This window comes from Larus michahellis, chromosome 4 (genome assembly GCF_964199755.1).
Source record: "Larus michahellis chromosome 4, bLarMic1.1, whole genome shotgun sequence".
Lineage (NCBI taxonomy): Eukaryota > Metazoa > Chordata > Aves > Charadriiformes > Laridae > Larus > Larus michahellis.
Window position 1 is genome coordinate 71,899,577 of NC_133899.1, and position 21,346 is coordinate 71,920,922.

At 41.8% G+C, this 21,346-nt stretch overlaps 1 protein-coding gene across 12 annotated transcripts in view; it reads right to left on the minus strand.

Moving 5' to 3' along the window:
* Nucleotides 1-3,281: 3,281 nt before the first annotated feature.
* The window catches only part of FOXN3 (forkhead box N3), a 216,009-nt gene continuing 197,944 nt past the window's right edge, over nt 3,282-21,346 (minus strand). For 6 of the 12 annotated variants that reach the window (XM_074585485.1, XM_074585479.1, XM_074585477.1 and 3 more), the window contains 3 exons: nt 20,025-20,133; nt 13,196-13,219; nt 3,282-10,617 (listed from right to left, as the gene is read on the minus strand). In XM_074585485.1, coding sequence (XP_074441586.1) covers nt 10,068-10,617; nt 13,196-13,219; nt 20,025-20,133 — 683 coding nt within the window. In that variant the 3' untranslated portion in view covers nt 3,282-10,067. The remainder of the gene's footprint in view (nt 10,618-13,195; nt 13,220-20,024; nt 20,134-21,346) is intronic. The other 6 variants (XM_074585487.1, XM_074585483.1, XM_074585481.1 and 3 more) reach the window with 1 other exon arrangement.

Below are 21,346 nucleotides of genomic sequence, written 5' to 3' on the forward strand. Positions count from 1 at the left end.
ATCCCACAATACGCAGCTGAGTTACGGGCTGTCCCTGACGCACAGCTGCTGGCTCCTAAGGTGCAGCCAGAAAAAGTGTGTTCCTCCTATTTGCTGATGCGCTAACATTCGTTTAAAAAAAAAAAAAAAAAAAAAGCAGGAGAAGAAAAATGTCGGCACTATCTTTGTGTATCATCTAACTGATTGAAAATAGACAGATGACGAGAAGTTGTGTCTCAGCAGCAGGCAGGTTCTGCGTTTCAGGACCAAGCGACCGAGAAAGATGCTGTTGTTTTCAGTGATGGTTATTTGGGAAAAGCCTCTAGAAATTGATTGCCATTAAAGACCTGGAGAGAACATCGCTTATGGTGATAAGCAGAGATTTTAAAATTTTGTGTTTACAGTCTCCTGCACTGGGATGCTCAGATTGCTGTATATACACAATCGTGATTTGATTTCTTACACCACGGTGAATGGCAGCACTGCTGATCAAATATAAAGCGGCCACCAATCCTAACGCAAATAGAAATATAAACAAAACCTGCAGATTTATAGGCAATCAAAATTATGTCAAACAGTATAAGAGTAAAAGCAGAGCGTATGTTTGTTACTAATTCTGACAGATGTTTGCTGTATTTTCCATGGAGTTCCTCACCATTGTTAATCATCTGTATTTTACTATGAAGTTTAAAAACTCTTTAATTATTATCTTATGTGGATTGCACGTGCCCAGGCAAAGCATCACACCGTGTTGAAGCTGAAGGTTTATTCCTTTGTAAATATTTCTTTAAGAAGCAGATGTCACAGAAACCATTATTTCATTTCCTGGGATAATACAGCTGAGGGACTGAGGTGGCTGAAGTGGCCAGGAGGGACCAGATTTCAGCAGGGGGCCAGGAGCCACCCTGAGCTGGTCACAGTGGTTCCAGCCAGCTGAAGGCTGTCAACAACAGGGAGGAACCCACTGGGGGCCACCACTGTGGGCCGTCAGAGGAGCAGAGGGTTCTTCTCCTCAGGGGTATTTAATAAAGGAACCAGCAAATGGAGGGCTGCTGGAGACACGCTTGAGGTCAAAAGGGGTCTGTGCGCCCCTGAGGGACTGCAGCCCATGGGCCACCCACGCCAGGGCAGGAATGCCCTGGAGGGACTGCAGCCCATGGGTGGCCCATGCTGGAGCAGAGACACCCCTGAGGGACTGCAGCCCATGGGTGGCCCATGCTGGAGCAGAGACACCCCTGAGGGACTGCAGCCCATGGGTGGCCCATGCTGGAGCAGGGACACCCCTTAAGAAAGAGCAGCAGAGGAGCCAAGTGGATCCAAAGCGGCAGGACAACCAGCAAGAGCCAAAAAGCAGCAGAAAGAGCCGGTTCCTAAATCACTTCAGCTGCTCAGGCAGCCCAACAGCTTGCCAGAGGCATTTTGACAAACTGAACATAACCTGTGGTGGAAATGAGGGCATTGAGGCTGGAGAGGAGGTAGGAGAGGTGTTTGTATAAGTGGGTGGTTGTTTGCGTCCTTTCTAGATAACCCAAATGAGTGATCAGAAGTCTATGTTAATTGGCAATGAAATAAAACTTGCAACTTGAGACTCCTGCCCGTGACAGGAAAACTGCAAGGTTGCACTAAAGGCCTGTGGCACAACTCAATTAGCGTGCCTGATCTAACGGTTTGAGGCCCTCGTGTAATGCCCGACGCTGAAACGAGCCCAAGCCCAGTCTCTTGGCAAGCTTGCTGGCTTGCGTATAAAGGCGAAAACATTTTCTGTGGAGTCTGTGGGTCTCCCTGCTCCTCCACGCGTCGCTACGGATCCATCCACAGAGCGTGCTGTGTGAGACTTGCTTAACTGGCGGCAGGAGGGAGGGGGGGATCCATTAGAGGAAGATGGTCCAGAGCACGGTTAAGTGTTTTTTTCCTTCTCACCAGTCTCCTCTCATCTCATCCCCTTGGCCAAATTTTTTTTCTCTCCTCTTTGTTCCATTTCCACAGCAGCAGACACTGAGGACAGGTTACAAACTGACACTTTTTCCAGGCAATGCTCTGAAGTATCGATTACCTGGTCAGATCTTGGGGCTGGGCGTTTTTATGCTCTTTTGTGTATATCTCGGACATTTGCTGCTTCTGCCCCGCTCCCCCCAGGCCCTGTTTGCATCCATCTCATCCCTCAGATGCCTACTGCGCCAGGCTCCGATACCAAGCGCTCAGGATGGTGTCGAGACGTGTGAGGGGGACACTTTTATAGCTCCAGGTCAGCTGGAGTTCCGTCTCCAGCAGCCATACGTTCTCACTACGCAGCCGAGAAACCACCCTCCCCCGCCCCAGCAGCATCTCAAACCAGGTATGGGAAAGATTTGAATTTGCCAGAAGAACAGGGGGGCTTCTTTTTTTACCTTCTCAATCGTTTTGAAAGTTTAATCCGTAGATACACGGGGCTGTTCATTGAACACTTTCAAACCACAGTGTTTGGGGAATGATTTTTTTTTTTTTTATATAACATTTTACTATTGGGTTTAATTTTAATTGGAGAAAGCTATGAAGCAACTACGATTTTTTATGCTCTACTATTCACTCGCTGAAGAGATGACTTTTGCACCGTTTTCTTCACTCTAGACTTAGGTCGGATTGCTGGATCTACACAGAGAGGCACCAAACGGGCTAGTTTTTGACACCGGTGAACCAAGAGCATTACCGATTCCTGCAGAGGCCCAAGGTGACCAGGGGAGACTCCAAGTATTTGCAGAGGAGGATACCTCCTCGGTGGTTACAGGCTGAGTCAGTTGAGGCAACCAGCTTTGAAGCTCTTGGCTCTACAGGATTTCCTCCTGCAAACAGTCCCTTCATGCCGCACGGTGAAGGAGTAACGTGGCAAAAGAAGGAAGAGCCCTGGTGCTGCAGAAAGCAGAGTAAGGCCTGGGGAGGGTTGGTGCAAAGAGTAGAAAGCAATGCTTTTCAGGATGTTTTCTATATACACCATTAGACATGTCTTACTACTGAACCTCTTCTGATTGTTGATTAATTTCAAAAAACCATGCTATTCCCAGTGAAATAAGCTTTGTTTCCAGGCTGCAAGACCGATGAGAAAGGAAGATCAGGCCCTAACTTAACATCAATTTAGTATGTCTGGCCATTTGCACGACAGCAAATTAACATGAGCTGGTATCTACTGCAGTGAAGATACGGGTAACATCCCATAGGGGCCAGAGCTATTTAATAATGAAGGAATTAATTTGTAAAAAAAATCACTGTCGTTCCTCCTGTTCCTCCTTAATATCTGGGCATATTCCTGAAGCCAATATTCACACAACTACAATTGTTCAATTGATGCAACTCAGTAATTTTTATTGCAACTGGAAGACAATACATCACAGAAACTTTATGGTAGGTTTTGGGAAAGTGTTATTTACAATAATAATTGATGAAATAGTTTGTCTTTGGCAATATGATTACACATCAAGAAAATGTAAAATGCAAGTATGCCTCTAAATCAACATTTTCATATTTCTTAAAGATCAGCTGATTGCACTTGTCTTCGGACTGCTCATTTAGGTAAACACAAATACAACTTAACATCACTGTTCATTCCCCATCACAGTTTGTATTTTGATATCGATGAAATTGGCAGTTTCAGACGCCAAGTACAGAAAAAAAATTGGCTTATCGCTGTACTAAATTAACTTATTGGCCAGTTAAGGTCCTGTGACCCTTAAGCATTGATACTAAATCTCTTGGTCTTTTGATTGCTTTATCACTTTTTTCTGTAAAACAAAATATTTCAGAAATTACAGATCAGAGTATAAAAAAAATGTACAAGTCCATAATGCTTTTCATACACACACAAATCATTCCCCCCGACATTTTACATCATGGCAGCTTTAAGTAGTGAGTGTGAATGATGCAGGCATGGAACTGGTTATCAGATACAGGTATGACTTTCAATTGTTGTCCCACACACGTACTCAGGAAACGTACAATGCTCTAGTAACTTAAAAATGTACTCAAGTTTAATGTCATCTGAATGAAAAAAAGAAAGTCTTGGGATTTCAGGCCAGAGTTAAAAAAAAAGATTCCCATTTCTAGACGATCAGCCAGCCCGGAATCCAGCGCGTAATTTTAGCATCCAGTAAAATCCCTTCTAGCACTGAGGGCCAGCACAGGTTGTCATTTATCCCTTAAACCCTCAGATGATGAGCTCTCGCAACTGCTGGCCTGATCCAAAGCCCAACGAAATCCACTGAAAAGAAAAAAAACTGAAACAAAACCCCTTCCACTGCCTGGGAAAGGATGTTACATCAGGCCGAGTTCCTCCTCTTTGCAAAAGGAAATGTGATACAGTAGAAAAACCATTACATAGCGTCAGATAAATATACCTTGTTTCAATGCTAAAACAAAACAAAATCCAAACTCCCAAAACCAGGAAAGGCTACTTATTAGACCAACTAAAAAGTGACCTTTAAATCATTTCTGGTTTTAAATGTACACCAGCAAAATACAGCACCATAGACACATTAGGTTGAGACTTTTTTTGGTTTTTTTTGGTCAGTGAAGCTAGTACTTGTTTGCTGAACTGTGGAAGAATTATAAGGTCATGTACATGAGCAAAGATAAAGCAACCCAGCTGACAAGTCTCTGCTTAATTCAAGAATAACCAGTACTAAAAATAAAAATGCAAAAATAAAAACCCCTAATAAACCACCATCAATTAATACTTTCTAAATAAAAGGGGATTAACAGATGAATTCACAATGTATGCAGATTTATACAGAACACCGAATGTTGTGTGTAAATCCTTATAAACTCCAGCTCAAAACAGAAACACACAAAATGTATAGTTTGACTTACACATCCCATTTCAAAGGAAAAGAGACATCATTACAACTTGGTAACTGTGCTAACTGCAATATAAACCAAACGGAAATTCAAAGTTTGGCAGATAACTAAGAAGAGGGTTATCACTTAGGTTATATAGCAAAGTGTTGATGTATATTACATAGAGTAGTATAAATAATAAAAAAGTATTATTTAAATTAGATCACAGTGCTGCATTATGTGCATAACAGTGTTTGATATATTACTGGAGGGCTGTGAAGAACACTACTAAAACTTAACTAGTCAGACGGTCAACACTGATATTCTGTTACAATCAGGAGGATGTATGGTTCAAATGCTCTTTTGGTGGCAAAGTCAAGAAAACGTTTCGAAGTATTTCCTATAAAATATGCCAATGAGCTTATTCAGGCAGTACTGACATACCTGAAGGAGCTGGGTTTGCATTCTCCATGAAGTGAAGTAAATTGCATTGCATCTGAAATTGGAAATGCGTTCTCTCGGTAGTTTTATTCTGAGTCTGGAGCACGGAAGAGTAATGTTTTCAAAAATGCCTAGGGCCAGATTCAAGGAAAAACGGTAATAATAGTGATACGGTAAAGATTTCCAGGAGCACTTGGCTGTTGATAGCTCCACTTGACTGCAAAGGAGATAGGACACCTTCAGGTTCTAGAAAAGCTCAGATTGCGCCTATCTGCATCTTTAGATGATTTGGGAGCCAAAATCTTGGTGAAAATCAATCACGGCTACCGAGAACACGGGTCAAAGTTTTGTTTTCGGCATTTTATCCCTGGTGCCACTTGGTGTAGAGTTCAGGATTTCATCCTCTGCTGAAGGTGTCGATGTAACTCTACCTCACTCCAGTGAAGAATGCAGCCCCCAGAGTTTCTCTGTATCTTTTCCGAAGGTAGACAGTAATTCAGTCGAACACTGGGAGCCGATGCACCTCCTTTGGGATTCCCTTCTCCTGTTAAGGTGAGAGAGGAGCCAGAACACGGACCTCAACTGAATTGCCAGTGAGAAGAGAATACAGTCAGAGGCCAGCTCTCTAGGCCTACAGGGCACACCTCCTCGCTCCCGTATCAGGCTTTTCAGCTGTGAAACCCTGTGAGCACGGTAGAACTACTGCTGGTTTTGCCAGGAGAAGATCAGAATCAGACTGCTTTCAGAAACAGCTACGGGGTGATACATTAAAGCTGTTCGAGACCTGCGCCTGAATTTTTAAATGCAGGCAAAAAATCTGCATGAAAATGCAGGAGAACATCCAACTGCTTGCAGAACGCAAGCACGACCGGCAGATTTCACCTCCCCGCAGACGCCGGTGAAATCTGCTTGTGGCATTAAGCTCTGGTCTGCGAGAGCTTCTTGCTGCAAAAGGCATATTCCAAAGGAACCCGCCGCGAAGTCCGAGCGACACTTCCAATTCCTGCCTATGTGAAACTCGCCACGGAATGCTCGCTGACCTGCTGGGATTCACCACCCGAGCCCCCACCTGTCCTGGAGAAACGCTAATTTGGCAATACTGATAGAGTGAGGAAAATGGAAAGTTAAGAGATTTGATGACTTCTCACTCCAAAATGGCTTAGTAAGGAAAGCAAACAAGTAAAACCAAACCACCTCACGTCTGCCAAGTGAGAGAGTTCGTAATACAGTGCAATTACCACTCAGTTTTGGCATGATTCAGTCAAAGTAGAGACAACTGGACTGAAAAGCTGGCATATTTTTTTGGAAAACGAATTGGTCTCCGTTCTTATAGAGAACTCTTCTGATGGAATAGAACCAGTTCTGACAAAGCTGCCGTTGTCAGCCAGGCACAAAAATGTATCAAAAGGTGACTCCTAAATATTTTATATGATTCCAAATTATGTACTTCTCATCAAATAGAGTAAGAGTCGGTAAGGACAAGTTGTTTTTAAACTCCAGAAATAATCTGTTGATGGCGGCAGCCCTCAGCCAAACTGCTGGTTCCTGAACATAACTTTGTAAACTCCTGATGAATAATACCTCTTTAGCAGATCAGACTAGGAGCAACAAATTTTACATGAAAATAGGTGCTTGCCAACATTTTAGGTTTACCAGCAAGTATATAAAGGAGTTGTTGAAGTCTTAGATCGATATATATATATAACTTGCCTAATTAGATACTTATGCAAAATGACTGTTTTCTAAAGTGAGTAATACTAGTGGTAATTATATATTTAGCCACCAAGAGTCCACATTAATGAATGGTACTTGTCGTTCAGCAGATACTGATCTCATTTGCACTGACGCGCTGCCATCAGTGAAGCTGCTCTGGAATTAAGTGTTGCAACCGCGGACGGAGTCTGGCCACTGGCACACAACCACGTCGCTTTCTCTGGAGGACAGAGATGGCTGAGCCACGGTTTGAGTGTTATTTTCTGCCGCTGGATTTGACTTTTCGCTAAACATTAAACCACTCGCGAGCTGGTACAACTATGCATTAACGAGGAAAGGTGGCAGAAAACCGATACTGTAGTATTTTATATTTCAAATGGCCCTCCCCAAAGTCTGTAAAAAGAATGAAGGACGAAGTTTTCTTGTGCAGGGGTCTGCGGGCTCTGGCTGTAGGGAGAGTGGATCTGGGAAGAAGCCGATTATCCCAGTCCAGTCACGCAAGGGAAACGCAGTGGCTCATTCATCTCTGTGCTGCCTCGCCAAGGGACTAGTCCTTCCTGGGTTTTTTTTATCTTAAGGGCTGCAGGCAGCCAACAAAAATCAGTATCCATGTGCTCCCGACTTAACTAACGCTGGGGATCAAGCCAGCAAACTGAGGGGAGCGCAGAGCTGTTCCTTGCTCCATCCTTGGCTCCCTCCTTCCTCACCCGCACAGCTGGCAGTTGTGCTGGGCTCCAGGGGCTGGCAGGCAGCTCCTGGCTCCCAGGACACGCTGGGTGAGATGGCAGGAGAGGCACCGCTTGGCTGTGCTGCCCCCACCGTGACACGACAAAACACTCGTGGAGCACAGGAACAGGTCCAGACCAGCCCGCCCTTCAGTCCTTCCACTTCCTAAATGAACACACACCACTGGCATCTCCAAATGCCATTTTTAGTTGACTCCGCTGAGCGGGAGGTCAAACCATTCTCTAAGTCACTCTTCATAAACTAGATCCATCTTGGTGAAACTGCTGCCTCAAACGGTTAGGGATACATATAAACCTACTTTCTTTTTTAATAAACAGACCATTTCATCCCGTTAAGTCGTTGGTACCTGGGATTTTCTTCTTTGCCTCTATGATATTCCAAGTGTAGAATTTTTCATGCCAAATTCATGAGTCCAGGTGAGAGAGACTGTCGTACTTATTTCACAGCTTCCCTCTGCTGTAGGGATCTCCAATCTAATAGTCATTACCAGGAGAGTAGCACTTTAGCTGAATCACACTCACTGTAACACTGGTTTTTCTCTGGACACCTCAGTACGGCTCTTCACTAACTTCATTTTCTCATGGCAAATTAGCAAAGCTATTTTCTTGTCTACTTATTCCTGAATCAAATCAGAGAGTTTTCCTCAATTAACCTCCCATTATTCTCTTGATTCTGTCATACACACTCACTACTAAATTTGCCCTCAGATTATTGCGTCATGTTACACATGTACAGACGAAGAAAGGACACACTTTTACTTTTTTTTCTTTTTTTTTTTCTTTTTTTTAAACAGAAGTAGGGAGAGGGGGGCTGAATGTGCAGACAAGGCAGTATAATTCAACCATCCAAGCCCTACCAGAGCATGAAGATTTTATTTTTTAATATTGCAGAGTAAGTTCCCCAACAGTCAGTGTTTGTCCCTGAAGAAGGTTATACCTTAAACACCTGCTTCAAAAAAACCCCAACAACAACAAAAAAGAACCAAAACAAAAACAAAACAAAACAAAACAAAAATAAAACCCAAAAAAACAAACTCTAAGCCTAAGGGCTTAAAAATTAGAGGCATAGCCTTTTTCTCTATTTTCTATATTTATATGAAAATAATTCATGCTTCATGCTAAATACATTATTTACCTTACAAGAACTTTGTCATCTTTGAATAAAAAAAATTGTTTGCTTTTTGTATTCCCCTCCCCCCCCTCAAAAGGAATCCATGCAACGCGGATCAAATTTCTTCTGCTGGCTACGCTGGTTGAATCTGGAAATCTGTTGTCATTTTTGCACAGATGAATCCTGACTGACGGTAACTGCGCACTCATTTCTGAGGGCAGCATAGGAGCTCTTTTGTTGAACTGCTGAATTTTACTCTTCGCTAATATGCTGTCCTTTTATTTTTAAATACAGAATACTACTAGTGGCAGGTTTTGTAGCTTTGTTTCCCCAGTTAGATCAAGGATTTGATCCACAGAAAAAGATTCTGATGTATTTCCTTCCTTAATATCTACTGTAATTTCTTAGACTCGATTGCTTTTCACTCAGGCAGTTTAGAAGACATAGCTTTTTTTTCCCTATTACTATTATTTTTTTGCACGCAGTGCCAATCTTCGGGCTTATGGCTTTTTGAACATTCTTTTAATTTAATATAGAAGACAGAATTCAATGATTAACGATGCTACTAACAGTGCACCTCCCTCCCGTTTCTTCTCGTTATTTCACTGAAACCCATTGCATACATAGTTCAAATTTCCCCAGACTTAGTTACCGGTCGTCACATTATAAGCCACATATAGTACGTGAAGCACTAAAAGTGCATTACGGTTTGCACAGTTGCCACCAGTGGCTGTCCAAAGACTTCTATGGCACAGCGTATCCAAGTGCCACTAGATGGTTCTTGGTTTGGTGTTGAGAAGTACGTGCCTCCTCTTCCCCCCAGAGCTCTTTATTCACATTCACTTCTAACCCAATCGTAAGGCCATTAAAAAAAAGATTCTTAAGGGCCAGGCCTGAACGACTACTAAATTACGCACAATTTTACACCCATCACATTACTGTTGATGTCACTCTGTATTCAACCATGCATTTTTGACAAGCCGGAGAAAGCAATGGCGATTTTGGCTCTTTTTTTTTTTTTTTGTTAACTTTTTGTCTTCAGGTAATGAAAAGCTTTTGTAAATTAGCTGAGTGTCAGTATGAGTTCTATGGCTTCAATCTCCTTTAAAAATAAAAATCTTAAGGGTCAAAAAAAAAAAAGAAAGAAACAAAACAAAAACAAATAGAAAGAAAAACAAAAAAGGAAAAAATTGCTGATATTGCCACAAATCATTAGAATTCACCTGACGTGCTGAAACAAAACTTTGTAAGTTCAAACAAATCATTGATTTGTTCTAATTTTTTGTGGTTTCCTTTTGCTCTTTCTGCCCCTTTGCCGTCCGATTGGTGATGTTGTTCAAACAGGATCGGATTCCTGCTAAATGCAGGAGCGATCCTGCTGCTTCTTTCATCTCCTCATCATCACTCTCAGGGGGCTTTTCCGTACGTCTCTTTTTAAGAGGCAGTGTGTCACTTGGTACTTTTTTCGCCTTCATTAAATGTTGCCTTTTCTTGTGCTGGGATGCATACCCACTGTCAGCTAAAGAATCCTTGGTCTCCTTCCGATTTTGCTTTTTGTCCTCCTCTTCCGTTTCACTATGGCTCTCGTGGCTCTGGAAGCTAACTTCGCTTCCTTCACTGCTGTCTTGGCTACCTTTAGTTGCAAATTCATACTGGTCGTCAGCAGAGGAAGAGGAAACGGAGTCACTAGCAGGCGATGTGCTCCTGTGGTTGGAAGATTTGGCACTGCTGTAGTTGTGATCCTCCTTCGGGTCACCGCTAACAACTGGAGAGCCGCAGGACTGTTCGCTTTCTGTCCGCATCCGGCAGTTTGTTATTCCATTCCTGCGAAAACAAAATGAAGCAAGTCTTAGAAGCCACGGAGATGTGATCCTGCTTCAGTGCAAAAGATGATAAAAGTAGTGCCAACTGACAGATAATCTACAATTATGGCTATCAAAGTAACGTTCCGGCAGGTCCACTTCAAAGCCTGACTCAAATTGCTTGTGGATTCGACTCCACACATAAAACAAGCCAAAAGACATGTAACAGCACGAAAGGCAGGAGCAATTTAGGGGACGGTCACAAATCAGTGAGGTCTGAACAGTCCTGATTTACCTTTTAATAATAGTTTACGCTTAAAAAAAAAATTAAAAAGAAAAATCCCCATTATTTTACCAACTGGCTAATAAAGGAACTCTGATGAGTTGCATAAATATCCTCTCCTTTTCATGTAAAAAGATACTACCAAAAATGTGGGGAAGAGACAGTAGCTTTCTGGAGTACTGTTTTTGCCTCCTCTCAAAGACTCTTCTCCCAGCTAGGACTCTTTCTGACAGAGGGAGCAACTACGTACGGCACCCAGGTAGTGGTACAGTCACATTCCTGACTGTGATCAGTTTATGAATAATCTTAAAAGCAATATACTCTTAAGCTACTAGCTGCCAACAAAGTATTAAAACATATTTAAAAACAAACAGCAGGAAAAAAAAATATCTGGTTTTGCTCTAGAAGTTGTCACGTTTCCCTTTGGTTATATGGCACTCTGTGCTGTGGGAACTACTGCGACATGATATATTTAAAAGCTAACCGTGTCCTCTTCCGCACTGGAAAATGTTAGAGCATTGCCACTGACTTTACAATACGGAACATGATGCTCGCAAGCCTGTTTAAATAAGGGGCTGACCCTGTGCAGTGCTTAATTCCTGATGAAAAAAAGGAGAGGAGGATGCTCGTTGTTGAGTAGAGGCATCATCACTGCCACCCGCCAGTTCACCGGCCTTGAACCCCTCCATCATTTAAAACAAGCAAGACTGTTTACACTACCGCATGATAAGCTGTTTTACAATCTAGTCTTGCCAGCTTCGTGCTATCACTACAGTGCTTTTGCACACTCATGGCAGTGTTGGATTAAAACCTTTTCTGAAACGCACAGCCTGAAGACAGGTATCTCTTAAGAGGAATGGCACAGTGGCACGTCCAGAGTGTTACTGCTCTTCTACTTAAAAAATGGGAAAGTGCTTTAGGTTTCAGGGAATGGACCTCACGTCTGGTTTCTTTACAGAAGAAACAGCTGAGTATTACCCATTTCTGAAAGGTAAGGCTGAAAGGTGGAAAATATACGAGTGGTATGTAATTCCACAGTTCCTATTCATCTAATGCTCTTGTCTGGAGAGCTTGCTGAAATAAGAAACAGGCTTTTGTGAACCAGTGACGGGACAATGCTAGGCGGTAGCAAATTTATCAGTCATTCCAAATGTTCTTATTTACTGTGTTTTCAAAGAAATGTATATAATAGAAGGCCCAGTTATTAGCAAAGAAAGCCTCTTGCCAACCTCTTTTGCTCAACAAAATTATTTTCCCCTAGACTTTCAAGTAGCTTTATGATCCATAAATTATATACAGAACCCAGAAGGAATACACAAAGCTCCTTCAATTATTAATAACTAAATGCAATGTCATTCATGATTGTGCAGCAAGCCAGCTGCATTTACTCTGTGATGGTTTGCCACTGCAGGGGTTGTCATTAGAGGATGCCAAATGCTTAAAAGAAGAAATCACCCATACTAAACTAGTTGTAAGGTGAATTTATAACCAACTCCTTAAGATCAGTCATTACAAGGAAGCATGTGATGCATTTTAAGTGACAGATTCTTCATTTTTTCGGTAAATTTACATTTAAAGATGTTGAAAATTATCATAAATTAGCATAAAATTAAAGTTACTTGATTTTACTAGGCAGCTAATAGTCAGAGCGATGTGGCTCAATAAAAATCACATGCTACTAATTTTCCATTAAAAAATAGCAATAAATTCTTGCTCCAAGGAAACAAACACAGGACAGAATAGGTGGGAACTCAAATGGGATTCCTACTGACTGGGTTATTAGTGAACAAGGCTTCTAACAGATGGGTTTTAAATCAAGATGCCCATTTTCATCTTATTAGATCTACTCCTATTTGTTAGGAGAGAGATTATCAATAAAAGGAAAGCTACAGTTCCATGGAGCAGAGCAACCACATGCCAAAAAGACATCCCTGATTTACCCCACTCTTTAGTCTCTCGTGTTTGCTTTTACATAAAGGGGCTATAATTTGGATTCAAAAGCTCTGCCCATGGGACTTACTCCAGATCCCAATCCTTTCCAAAAAAGCATAAAAACAGAGCGACAGGCCCGGGGATTACAGAAGCAATGTCCTGGGGGAAGGTGTACTACTATGGGGTTAGCATCCCACAGGGAGTGACTGCAAATAGGGATGATGACAAAGAAAAACCGAAGGCCACAGAAAGGTGAAAAAAAGAAATCACTTAAAAAAAATGGGAGGAAAGGAAATACCAATACACTTCAGAAGAAAGGCATGGTGGAACTGGTCAGGAAATGGATAGCATTTGCATCTCAGAAAAATCTTTGGTTTTCACTTACATTTTGAAAGATTTCCAACCAGTTCTGCTTGGGGAAATAAAAGAGGAAGAGAAAGCAGGTCAAGGAGAGAATTAGCAAAGGATATCCGCAGAAATGAAAATGAGTTATACAGGCAGAGTGTTTCACAAGATCAAAAGTCACGTACCCTGAAAGTAAATTAATCCGATTTGTATCTTGATATGCAATAGCTCAAACATAAGATAAGAAGAATTACTTAAAACTGATATTAGTAGATTAATAAGAGTTGAATAAACTAATATCTAAACCACTCACATTCTGTATGCGCTTCTGAGACATTCTAAAGCTTTATATTGCTCTTATACAGTCACATACTCAGTAAGAAATGGATCTGTGATCTACTTAGGTCAATCTAGATCACCAGTGGACAGAACTCCCCTGGGTTTCAGGGGACAGATTTTGGCCAGCTGAATCTATTTTTGCTCACAGTCCTGGTTGTAGCTCTAACTTTGTTATTGAAACAATAACAGAGTTTTAAAATAAGCGCTTGCTCTGATGTTTGCATTATTTTTAAATTACAAAGGGGAAGAAAAGGTATTTAAGAATTCTGTGCTTACTGTAACAGTGAGGGGAAATTTATTTCAAGCAATGCCTTATTTTTTCTCCATTTTTTTTTTCAAAACTTTATTTCAAAATTTCCAGAACCTGATGTATTTTCACATGTGTTAAAGCAGTGGCTTGCCCTTTCAGGAAAGTCCATGGGACAGTCTCTACAGCTTTTCATCCTACCGACACGGTCTATTTTATTTGTTTGAGGGATCTTAACCATAGTTATACGTATAAAAATAACATGCGCAGATTCTTCTTAAAACATTTCAATTTGGCTGTAGTGCAATGGCACAACCCTCAATCTCTGCAGAGTTAAGTTTGGACTTTAAAAGTCCCGACTCCGTTCCCATTGTTAATGGACAGGAGTTCTGTTACTGATGTCATCAGGAGCCAGACGGGAATCACAGCAGCTGGATCGCAAGTCAGTAAGGAAATAACGTCCTTTGCGCAATGTTAGTGCCTCTGCCTTGCAAAGGGGTCTTCCTCAGGATGAGACGAAAGGAAGTCTCAGTCATTTTACCCAAGGTAGATTATCTTCCCTAAATTTCTCTACCGGCTTTAAAAGAAGACAGGTAATCACATTCTGTTGGCAAAATGGCAAAAAGTTTTGCTGAAAAATACTCACTGTATTCCACACCAGACACAGATATATTCCTTTGATGAACAAAGCAAACCTATGTGGAGCTTAAATACCACCTATCTATCCCTGATCCTCCTGGATGACAGATATTGTATACCCATAGGTGACAGGTTTGGTATGTAATTGGAAACACCCAATTAAAAGATACGAAGAAAGCAGTACAGGTAAGTTGGGTCTGCGGATTTTGACAGGTTCCAGGTTTGCTAAAAAAAAAATAACACTCTTTTTACTGTCCAGGTAGCGTAATTTCAAAGGGAAATTCAGGACACTCACAACTTTAACTACAGGTAGTTTAACTGTTACCTCCTTTACCTAGGCAAAAATAATAATTCACAGATACTGTAAGTACATAATTTTACTTATGCTTTGGTATCTATACTTGTTGGCACATGTTACATATGTTTGGTTTATTTAATCGCTGCTTGAATGGCTGCTTCAAGGGAGGAAAAAATAAGCAAAAATAAAGCCAGCATGAGAAATAAAGTCACTGTAATGAAAGCTAGGCCTGAGGAATAACGTAGTAATTGCCCTATAAATTCAAAGTGAAAATAATCATAAATAACAATCTTCCATCTTCGAATAAAGTTAGGCACAAAACTCATTCTTGTCACACCCCAATGATCAGGAGCTGCACAGGGAACTGTGACATTAATAGCAGAAGAGCAGGTATTTTAAAATCTACTCATGATGAAGCGGGTAAGGGTTGTTAGTGTCACATTTTGGGGTGTTTTGTTGTTTTGGGTTTGTTTTTTTTTTCCCCAAAATAAAGGAAGAGCAGCAAGCTGTGGCAGTGCGGATGCACTTGTTTTCCCTAGGGAACATTTTGTCTTGTAAACTTGAATGGGAAATTTTTTTACTTAGGGAAATTCCCCAGGAAGCTCGCGTTTGCAGTTCACAGATAATTGTGAAATTCCTTGAGAAGCTACAAATGTTTGGTGAGAAAGGAGAACTGAAATTTAAAAAAAGGAAAAAACCCAAGCAATTTCCCATTAATTTTTAACCTGTGATAATTAAAAAAACCCAACAATGTATTTCTAACAAACACTACCAAAAGTAATTTAACCTATTACCTAGGCATAAGTTGCATATAAAGAAGTTTTGCCTAAGTTTCCAACTACAGTAGCTTGGATTCATTCTGGGGAAATATGGGCTAAAAAAGGGAGTTAATCAGTAAACTCTATGCTATCCTCCATCCTGCAATTTCTGATGCATCGACAAACAAAGGATAGCAAATCCAGGCAAAGCATCTTTATTGGGACTGGCTCGGCTTAGCTCTTCCCAAAACCTACAGGTTTTACCCGCTCCTTAAGGTTTCCCACCAAGGCGGCTGTGAATTCTTCTTCCCCCTTTTCAGCGGCCTCTGTAGCAGTGAACATTTGGGACAGAGGAAAAAAGAAAAAAAGGCCTAATAGATAAAAATTACCCAGGATATTTTGTAAAACATCATTTGCAGAATAACCTGGACCAAATTACAAGGCCCATGCCACACAGCTGGTGAGATTCTCTGTGGAGTGAAATTCCACCAGCCTCACCTCAGTGGATTTGCCCACATCAAGCAGACGAGGCTTAGGCTGAGGAGACCTACTGTCCAGCGGCAGGACGGTGACATAGACACAAACCTCTCATGCACTACGGATAACCAAAGAAAATGACAAACACCATAGAATCATAGCATAGGTTGGGTTGGAAGGGACCTTAAAGATCATCTAGTTACAACCCCCCTGCCCTGGGCAGGGACACCTCCCACTAGACCAGGCTGCTCAAAGCCCCATCCAGCCTGGCCTTGAACACTTCCAGGGATGGGGCATCCACAATCTCCCTGGGCAACCTGTTCCACTGCCTCACCACCCTCACAGTAAAGAATTGCTGCCTAATATCCAACCTGAATCTACCCTCCTTCAGTTTGAAACCATTACCCCTCGTCCTATCACTACACTCCCTGATAAAGAGTCCCTCCCCATCCTTCCTGTAGGCCCCCTTTAGGTACTGGAAGGCTGCTATAAGGTCTCCGCGGAGCCTTCTCTTCTCCAGGCTGAACAACCCCAACACTCTCAGCCTGTCCTCAGAGCAGAGGTGCTCCAGCCCTCGTGGTAAAGGCTGTCTGCTGAATGTACTGAAATTGCAGTTCAAACAGCCCAAATATTGTGTCAGCTTCCAAGCTTGCGCTCTTCCAAAAGGTTGGTAACGCCTTTCTCACGTGGAAGGTGATTATGTATGATAGAGCTTCTTGCACCTTGCCAAGATGCACGTTGGCAGATGCACTGGCCACTTTCATAGAGACTATGCCGACTAAAGTGGACATAGAAGTCCTCTTAAGTAAACATTTGAAAGGTATTTTCCAAGGGATGTGCACAGAAGAGCAAGAGCTCACCTTCAAAGCACAACCAGCTCCTTGTTGCATGTAAGGCACTACTGGCTTTGCTTCCTTTCATTTAATACCTTTGTAAGTCAGTATTTTCTTTTCTACATATCCAGACTATCACTGCGTTTGGTTTTAGAGTCTCTCAGGGAACTGTACGGGAATATGGTCTGCCAAAAATATATATGATGGATCTCATGTTAGAGACATGCTACATGCTGTGCAGCTTTGAAGCGTTATTTTCCCCTGCTGTCTTCGGGTGGGTCTTAGACTTGTCAGCCACAACATGGAAAATATGGATGGTAAACAAGCTAAAAGTGGTGTGAATAAAGTAAATAAAAAGCTACTGTCAAAACACATCCAATTATGCTCTGCTGTGGAGATTTAACACCAGAGGATGATTTTTCAAAGTAAAAATAGTGTGGGATGCCTTTTCCATTTGTAGATTAGTTTGGAACGAAAGGCCTGTTTGTGCAATTTAAGTCAAATGCACTACGACATAATGATGCTCTCCTCAATTGCTATTCTTTTTTCATGGAAAGTGGTGGATTTGTTGTGTTTGTTAAATACTTTTCAGTAGAGTTTTTTTAATCCATACTACTTAATTCAATTATACTTTATTGTATATATATATATAAAAGTAATTACATGTAATTACATGGGAACAGCAACACATCAATACCTTGTGCAGGAACAAAATACACTAATACATTCAGTCACACTGTTGAAGAAGGATAGCACCATAAACTTTCCAACTAATGGGAGCTAACACATCAGAAATCACAGATTTCATCATCTTAGTCCAATGCTATGGTTTTTGGCCTCCTTTCTGAGTAACAGATTAGTCAAAACACTCCACCTCATTACAACTGCAAATTTAACCCAAGACCACACTTCTTGTTACCCTGTTTTGACACTACTGGCAATCTGCACAGCAGGACAACATGCTGCCAGTTATTCGCATACAGTTTGGGGGACAACAAAACCAAGGACCATTAAGATATTGGGGAAATAAACATGAAATGAAATAAACAGCTCAGACGGCAAGAAGTGCCAACAGAAGACCGATACCTTACAGAAGAACCCGTAACTCCTACATACGATAACTAAAGAAAACCAGTTAAGAGTTTTAATGTATTATGCAAGGACTGACTACCAAGAAAACACCAGAGGTCCCCTATACGAATGATGAAAACCACCTTTTTCAGGTAACTGTTAACAGAAGTATCCAGTTTTGAGAGGACCAGATGACGTTCTGAGAAGCATCGTACATCCAGACTGACCTTCTTCCTACAGAAATTCTGATCCCCCTGAGAGAAATAAGACAAAACTGCCTGCTGAACTCGCTCTATTGCAGAGAGTTCTTTAACTTCTCAAAAGCTTTCAAAGCCTATTCTCGCCCTCCGCCCTCTTTTCAAGAATTAGAAGAGGGGATATTGCAGGAGCCCTTAAATACGAGCAGACATCATGCAGACCAGGAATATATTCATAGCAAGCTATTTCTAATACTGCCTAAGGCTGGAGAAGAGAACAAAAAGAATTAGAAATGTCTGCATTAACTAATTATAAATGTTTTTCTCAGAGACAGAGCAAAAAGAACATAAGCAAGGGAGGGGTAAAATCCATAATTTTCCAGACCTACATTAGCAGGTAGCTGGTAAAGAACCTGTTCTACCTGCTGGGAAAAAAACATGAGAAGTAGTCCTCAGAAAATGCATAAAATTTAACTATATACAGCCTTAGAGCATAGCAATTTGAGGATGTCTACACAGAAGGAAGTTTTCAAGTGGCCTGGAAGGAAAAACAGTTCTGTCTCCTCCTTGAGTCAACCCTGATTATGAAACAGGGTCTAAGCAGGAAATGCAGATCAACTCAAGAGGGAATATTCAGACCACTGTGTCCTCCAGTTAGCTTGGACACCTCATAAAAATTATATATAATTAATGATCCAGTAGTCCCACAGCTCTGCAATCCCCACTGGAGCAGAACACAAGTCTTGGCTAAAGCCAGCGGCAAAGCTACTGAAGATGGCTGACCTCCACTGCTAGCAAGGCCAGACTGTGGTGAAGCAAGATGGAGAGGAACTCTGCAGACTTCTGGCGGATGACCCTCAGGGTTGCATCCCTTCAGCGTAGCAAATGTGAAAACCAGCTGAAACAGTTGCCCATCAAAAAATATGAATTTTATTCCAATTAGTGTCTTCCCCTCTATACATTTTAAGCATCAAGAGTATATGAATGTCACAGGTTCTCTCTCCTTATTGGATAGAAATACTGCACCCAAAGGGCTAGACACTGATTCTGAAAAGGGATAAAAAATAAAGAGGAAATGGGAAAAAATCCCAAGTAAATAGTAACGGAATAAGTGAAGTAGCTATAAAGATACTTTATTTCACTGCCTTGCAGCCATTTACTGAGATGAGAGGGTATAATTGGAACAGCCCAGCAAAGCAGGGTCAGTGCTAATTATGAAACCCCACCCAGAATACCCAACTGCCTGAGCTGAAATAGCTTTTGCAGATACTGAGAGTTCTGGAAGAGAAGGGCACTGGCAGCACATTTCACCAAATTAATCTCTGTTGTGACTGACTGAAAATGGAGATACACCTGAAGCAAACTGTTCTTCCACCAATAAACCATCACTGCTTTAAGTAAAGCAAACCACTGAACCACAGTTCTTAACTGCCATCACTAGATGTCTCTTACTGCCCTGCTTTCTGAAAAAGTTGAATATCTTCAAACAACATTTTAACCTTGAATGTTTTGGTATAACCTTGAGTACAGAAACTGTAGTGAAAGAAACCACCTCACAAAGACCTAATAATTATTAACCTTTTGTTAACAACAAAACCACGGATATATGTTTAGGTATCTTTCAGCATTTGCTTTAATATTACTGATATTCTTCTCACTGGTATTTAATCCAGGAAAAGGTCTTTAGGAAAAGGGAGGGAGGAGCAGGAAAAGGCATTTGCACTAAGAAAAACAGGACGCTGTAGGAGGTCCTCACCATAAACTGCCTGCAATTTGCTAGTGAAAATAAAACTGCTTTTTACAAACCGGTATGCAACACACAGATATGCCATGGCTATCTTGAAAAGAATGATAACCCAGGAGTTTTAGGTAGCAGAGTTTTATTTCATTTAGAACCTCAGAAGTATTAGCAATCAGCAAGGTATCTGTTGACCAGAGCTTACAATACTTTTACATTCTCTGCAAAATACTCATTTATTTCATAAAGATCCCGCAATGAGCCACTCTTACCTCACTGCAACAGCCATGCTTCCTATAGGGTTGATTGGCAATGGCCTGGCTCCAGGAAATATTCCTCTACTCAGAACTCGAGCTCCATTCTGTATCACTCCCGGAGGAACTAAAAAAAAAAACAAACAAAAAAAAAACAAAAAAGAACATTTTTTCTTTTAAAGGAAAAGTTAGAAAAAGGTAGGAGCAAAACGTGGAACTTAAGCTTTTCAATGAACTGAGAACACGTTAGTGAGGCTCACGTAGTACACTGCTTACCTTGAACATCTCAGCCTCCGCTCTTGTGAATGCCATGCTATTTCCAGTGCTATTTTCATGGCAAAAAAATTTAACAGCAACCAGTGATAACGTGGCTTATGGAAGCCACGGCCTGACCTAGTTGCTGCAGATCATTCCTTGTACAACCAAATCACTTTTGTTTTGTAATCCCCGTTCTGCTGGGAATGCCTGTGCTTGAGAGTCAAAACCAGCGCAGATGTAACTATTTTGGCTACAGTAACAAACAACGACCCTTTACAGATAAACAGAATATAAGCACTTCACTGCAAGAATATAGGTCATAGCTTTTTATCACCCCAGCTTACTTTCTGAGCAGCAATCTCTTGGCCTCTGTCTCCTGCAAAATAAAATATTAACTACAAATGTGGATTTACCAGGAAAGGAAAGAGAAAGGGCTCAAAAGGCATTAGCTCCGTACCACTAATTAGCCCCTCTCTCTTGCCACCGCTGACCTCTGTCACGCAGCCTGACAGCAGTCACGCACCTCCAGCACGGGGCCAGGTCACAGCCCAGCCTCCCCCACCCAACACAGCACCTGGATGCCGCCGACACCGAAGCGCGCAGGTACCGGTCACTACGGATGAGAGATTTCACTGGGGACTTTTAGCTGGGCTGTATAGCAAGAACCGCAGCTCTGGCCCACAAGATTTTAACCTACAACCGAAAACTTCTTTTCTACCCAGGCATGTTCTCGTGCGCTGCTCAGCCTAGGGCAGCCAACCCCCAGCTGAAGGAAGAGCAGAGGGACCGCTACCAGCACCACCAAAGGAAGAGTCTGTCCTTAGCAGGTCCTCAGCAGGCCCTCAGCACTTTCCTCCTCCACTGTGGAGGAGGAAGGACCACTAAACACCGTTCTTATGCTTGGCACTTACCAGGGACTTACGCGTAATGCCACTCGTTTGCACAGCTATTATGTCCCTTTTTCAGGTTGGAACCGTAACCTGCAACAGCCTCAAGCCAAACTTGCTTCTTTAATGTCCACAGCTAGCCAGTTAGCTCACTTTTTCTTTACTATAAGTCATTATTCATACTGTAACTTCCCC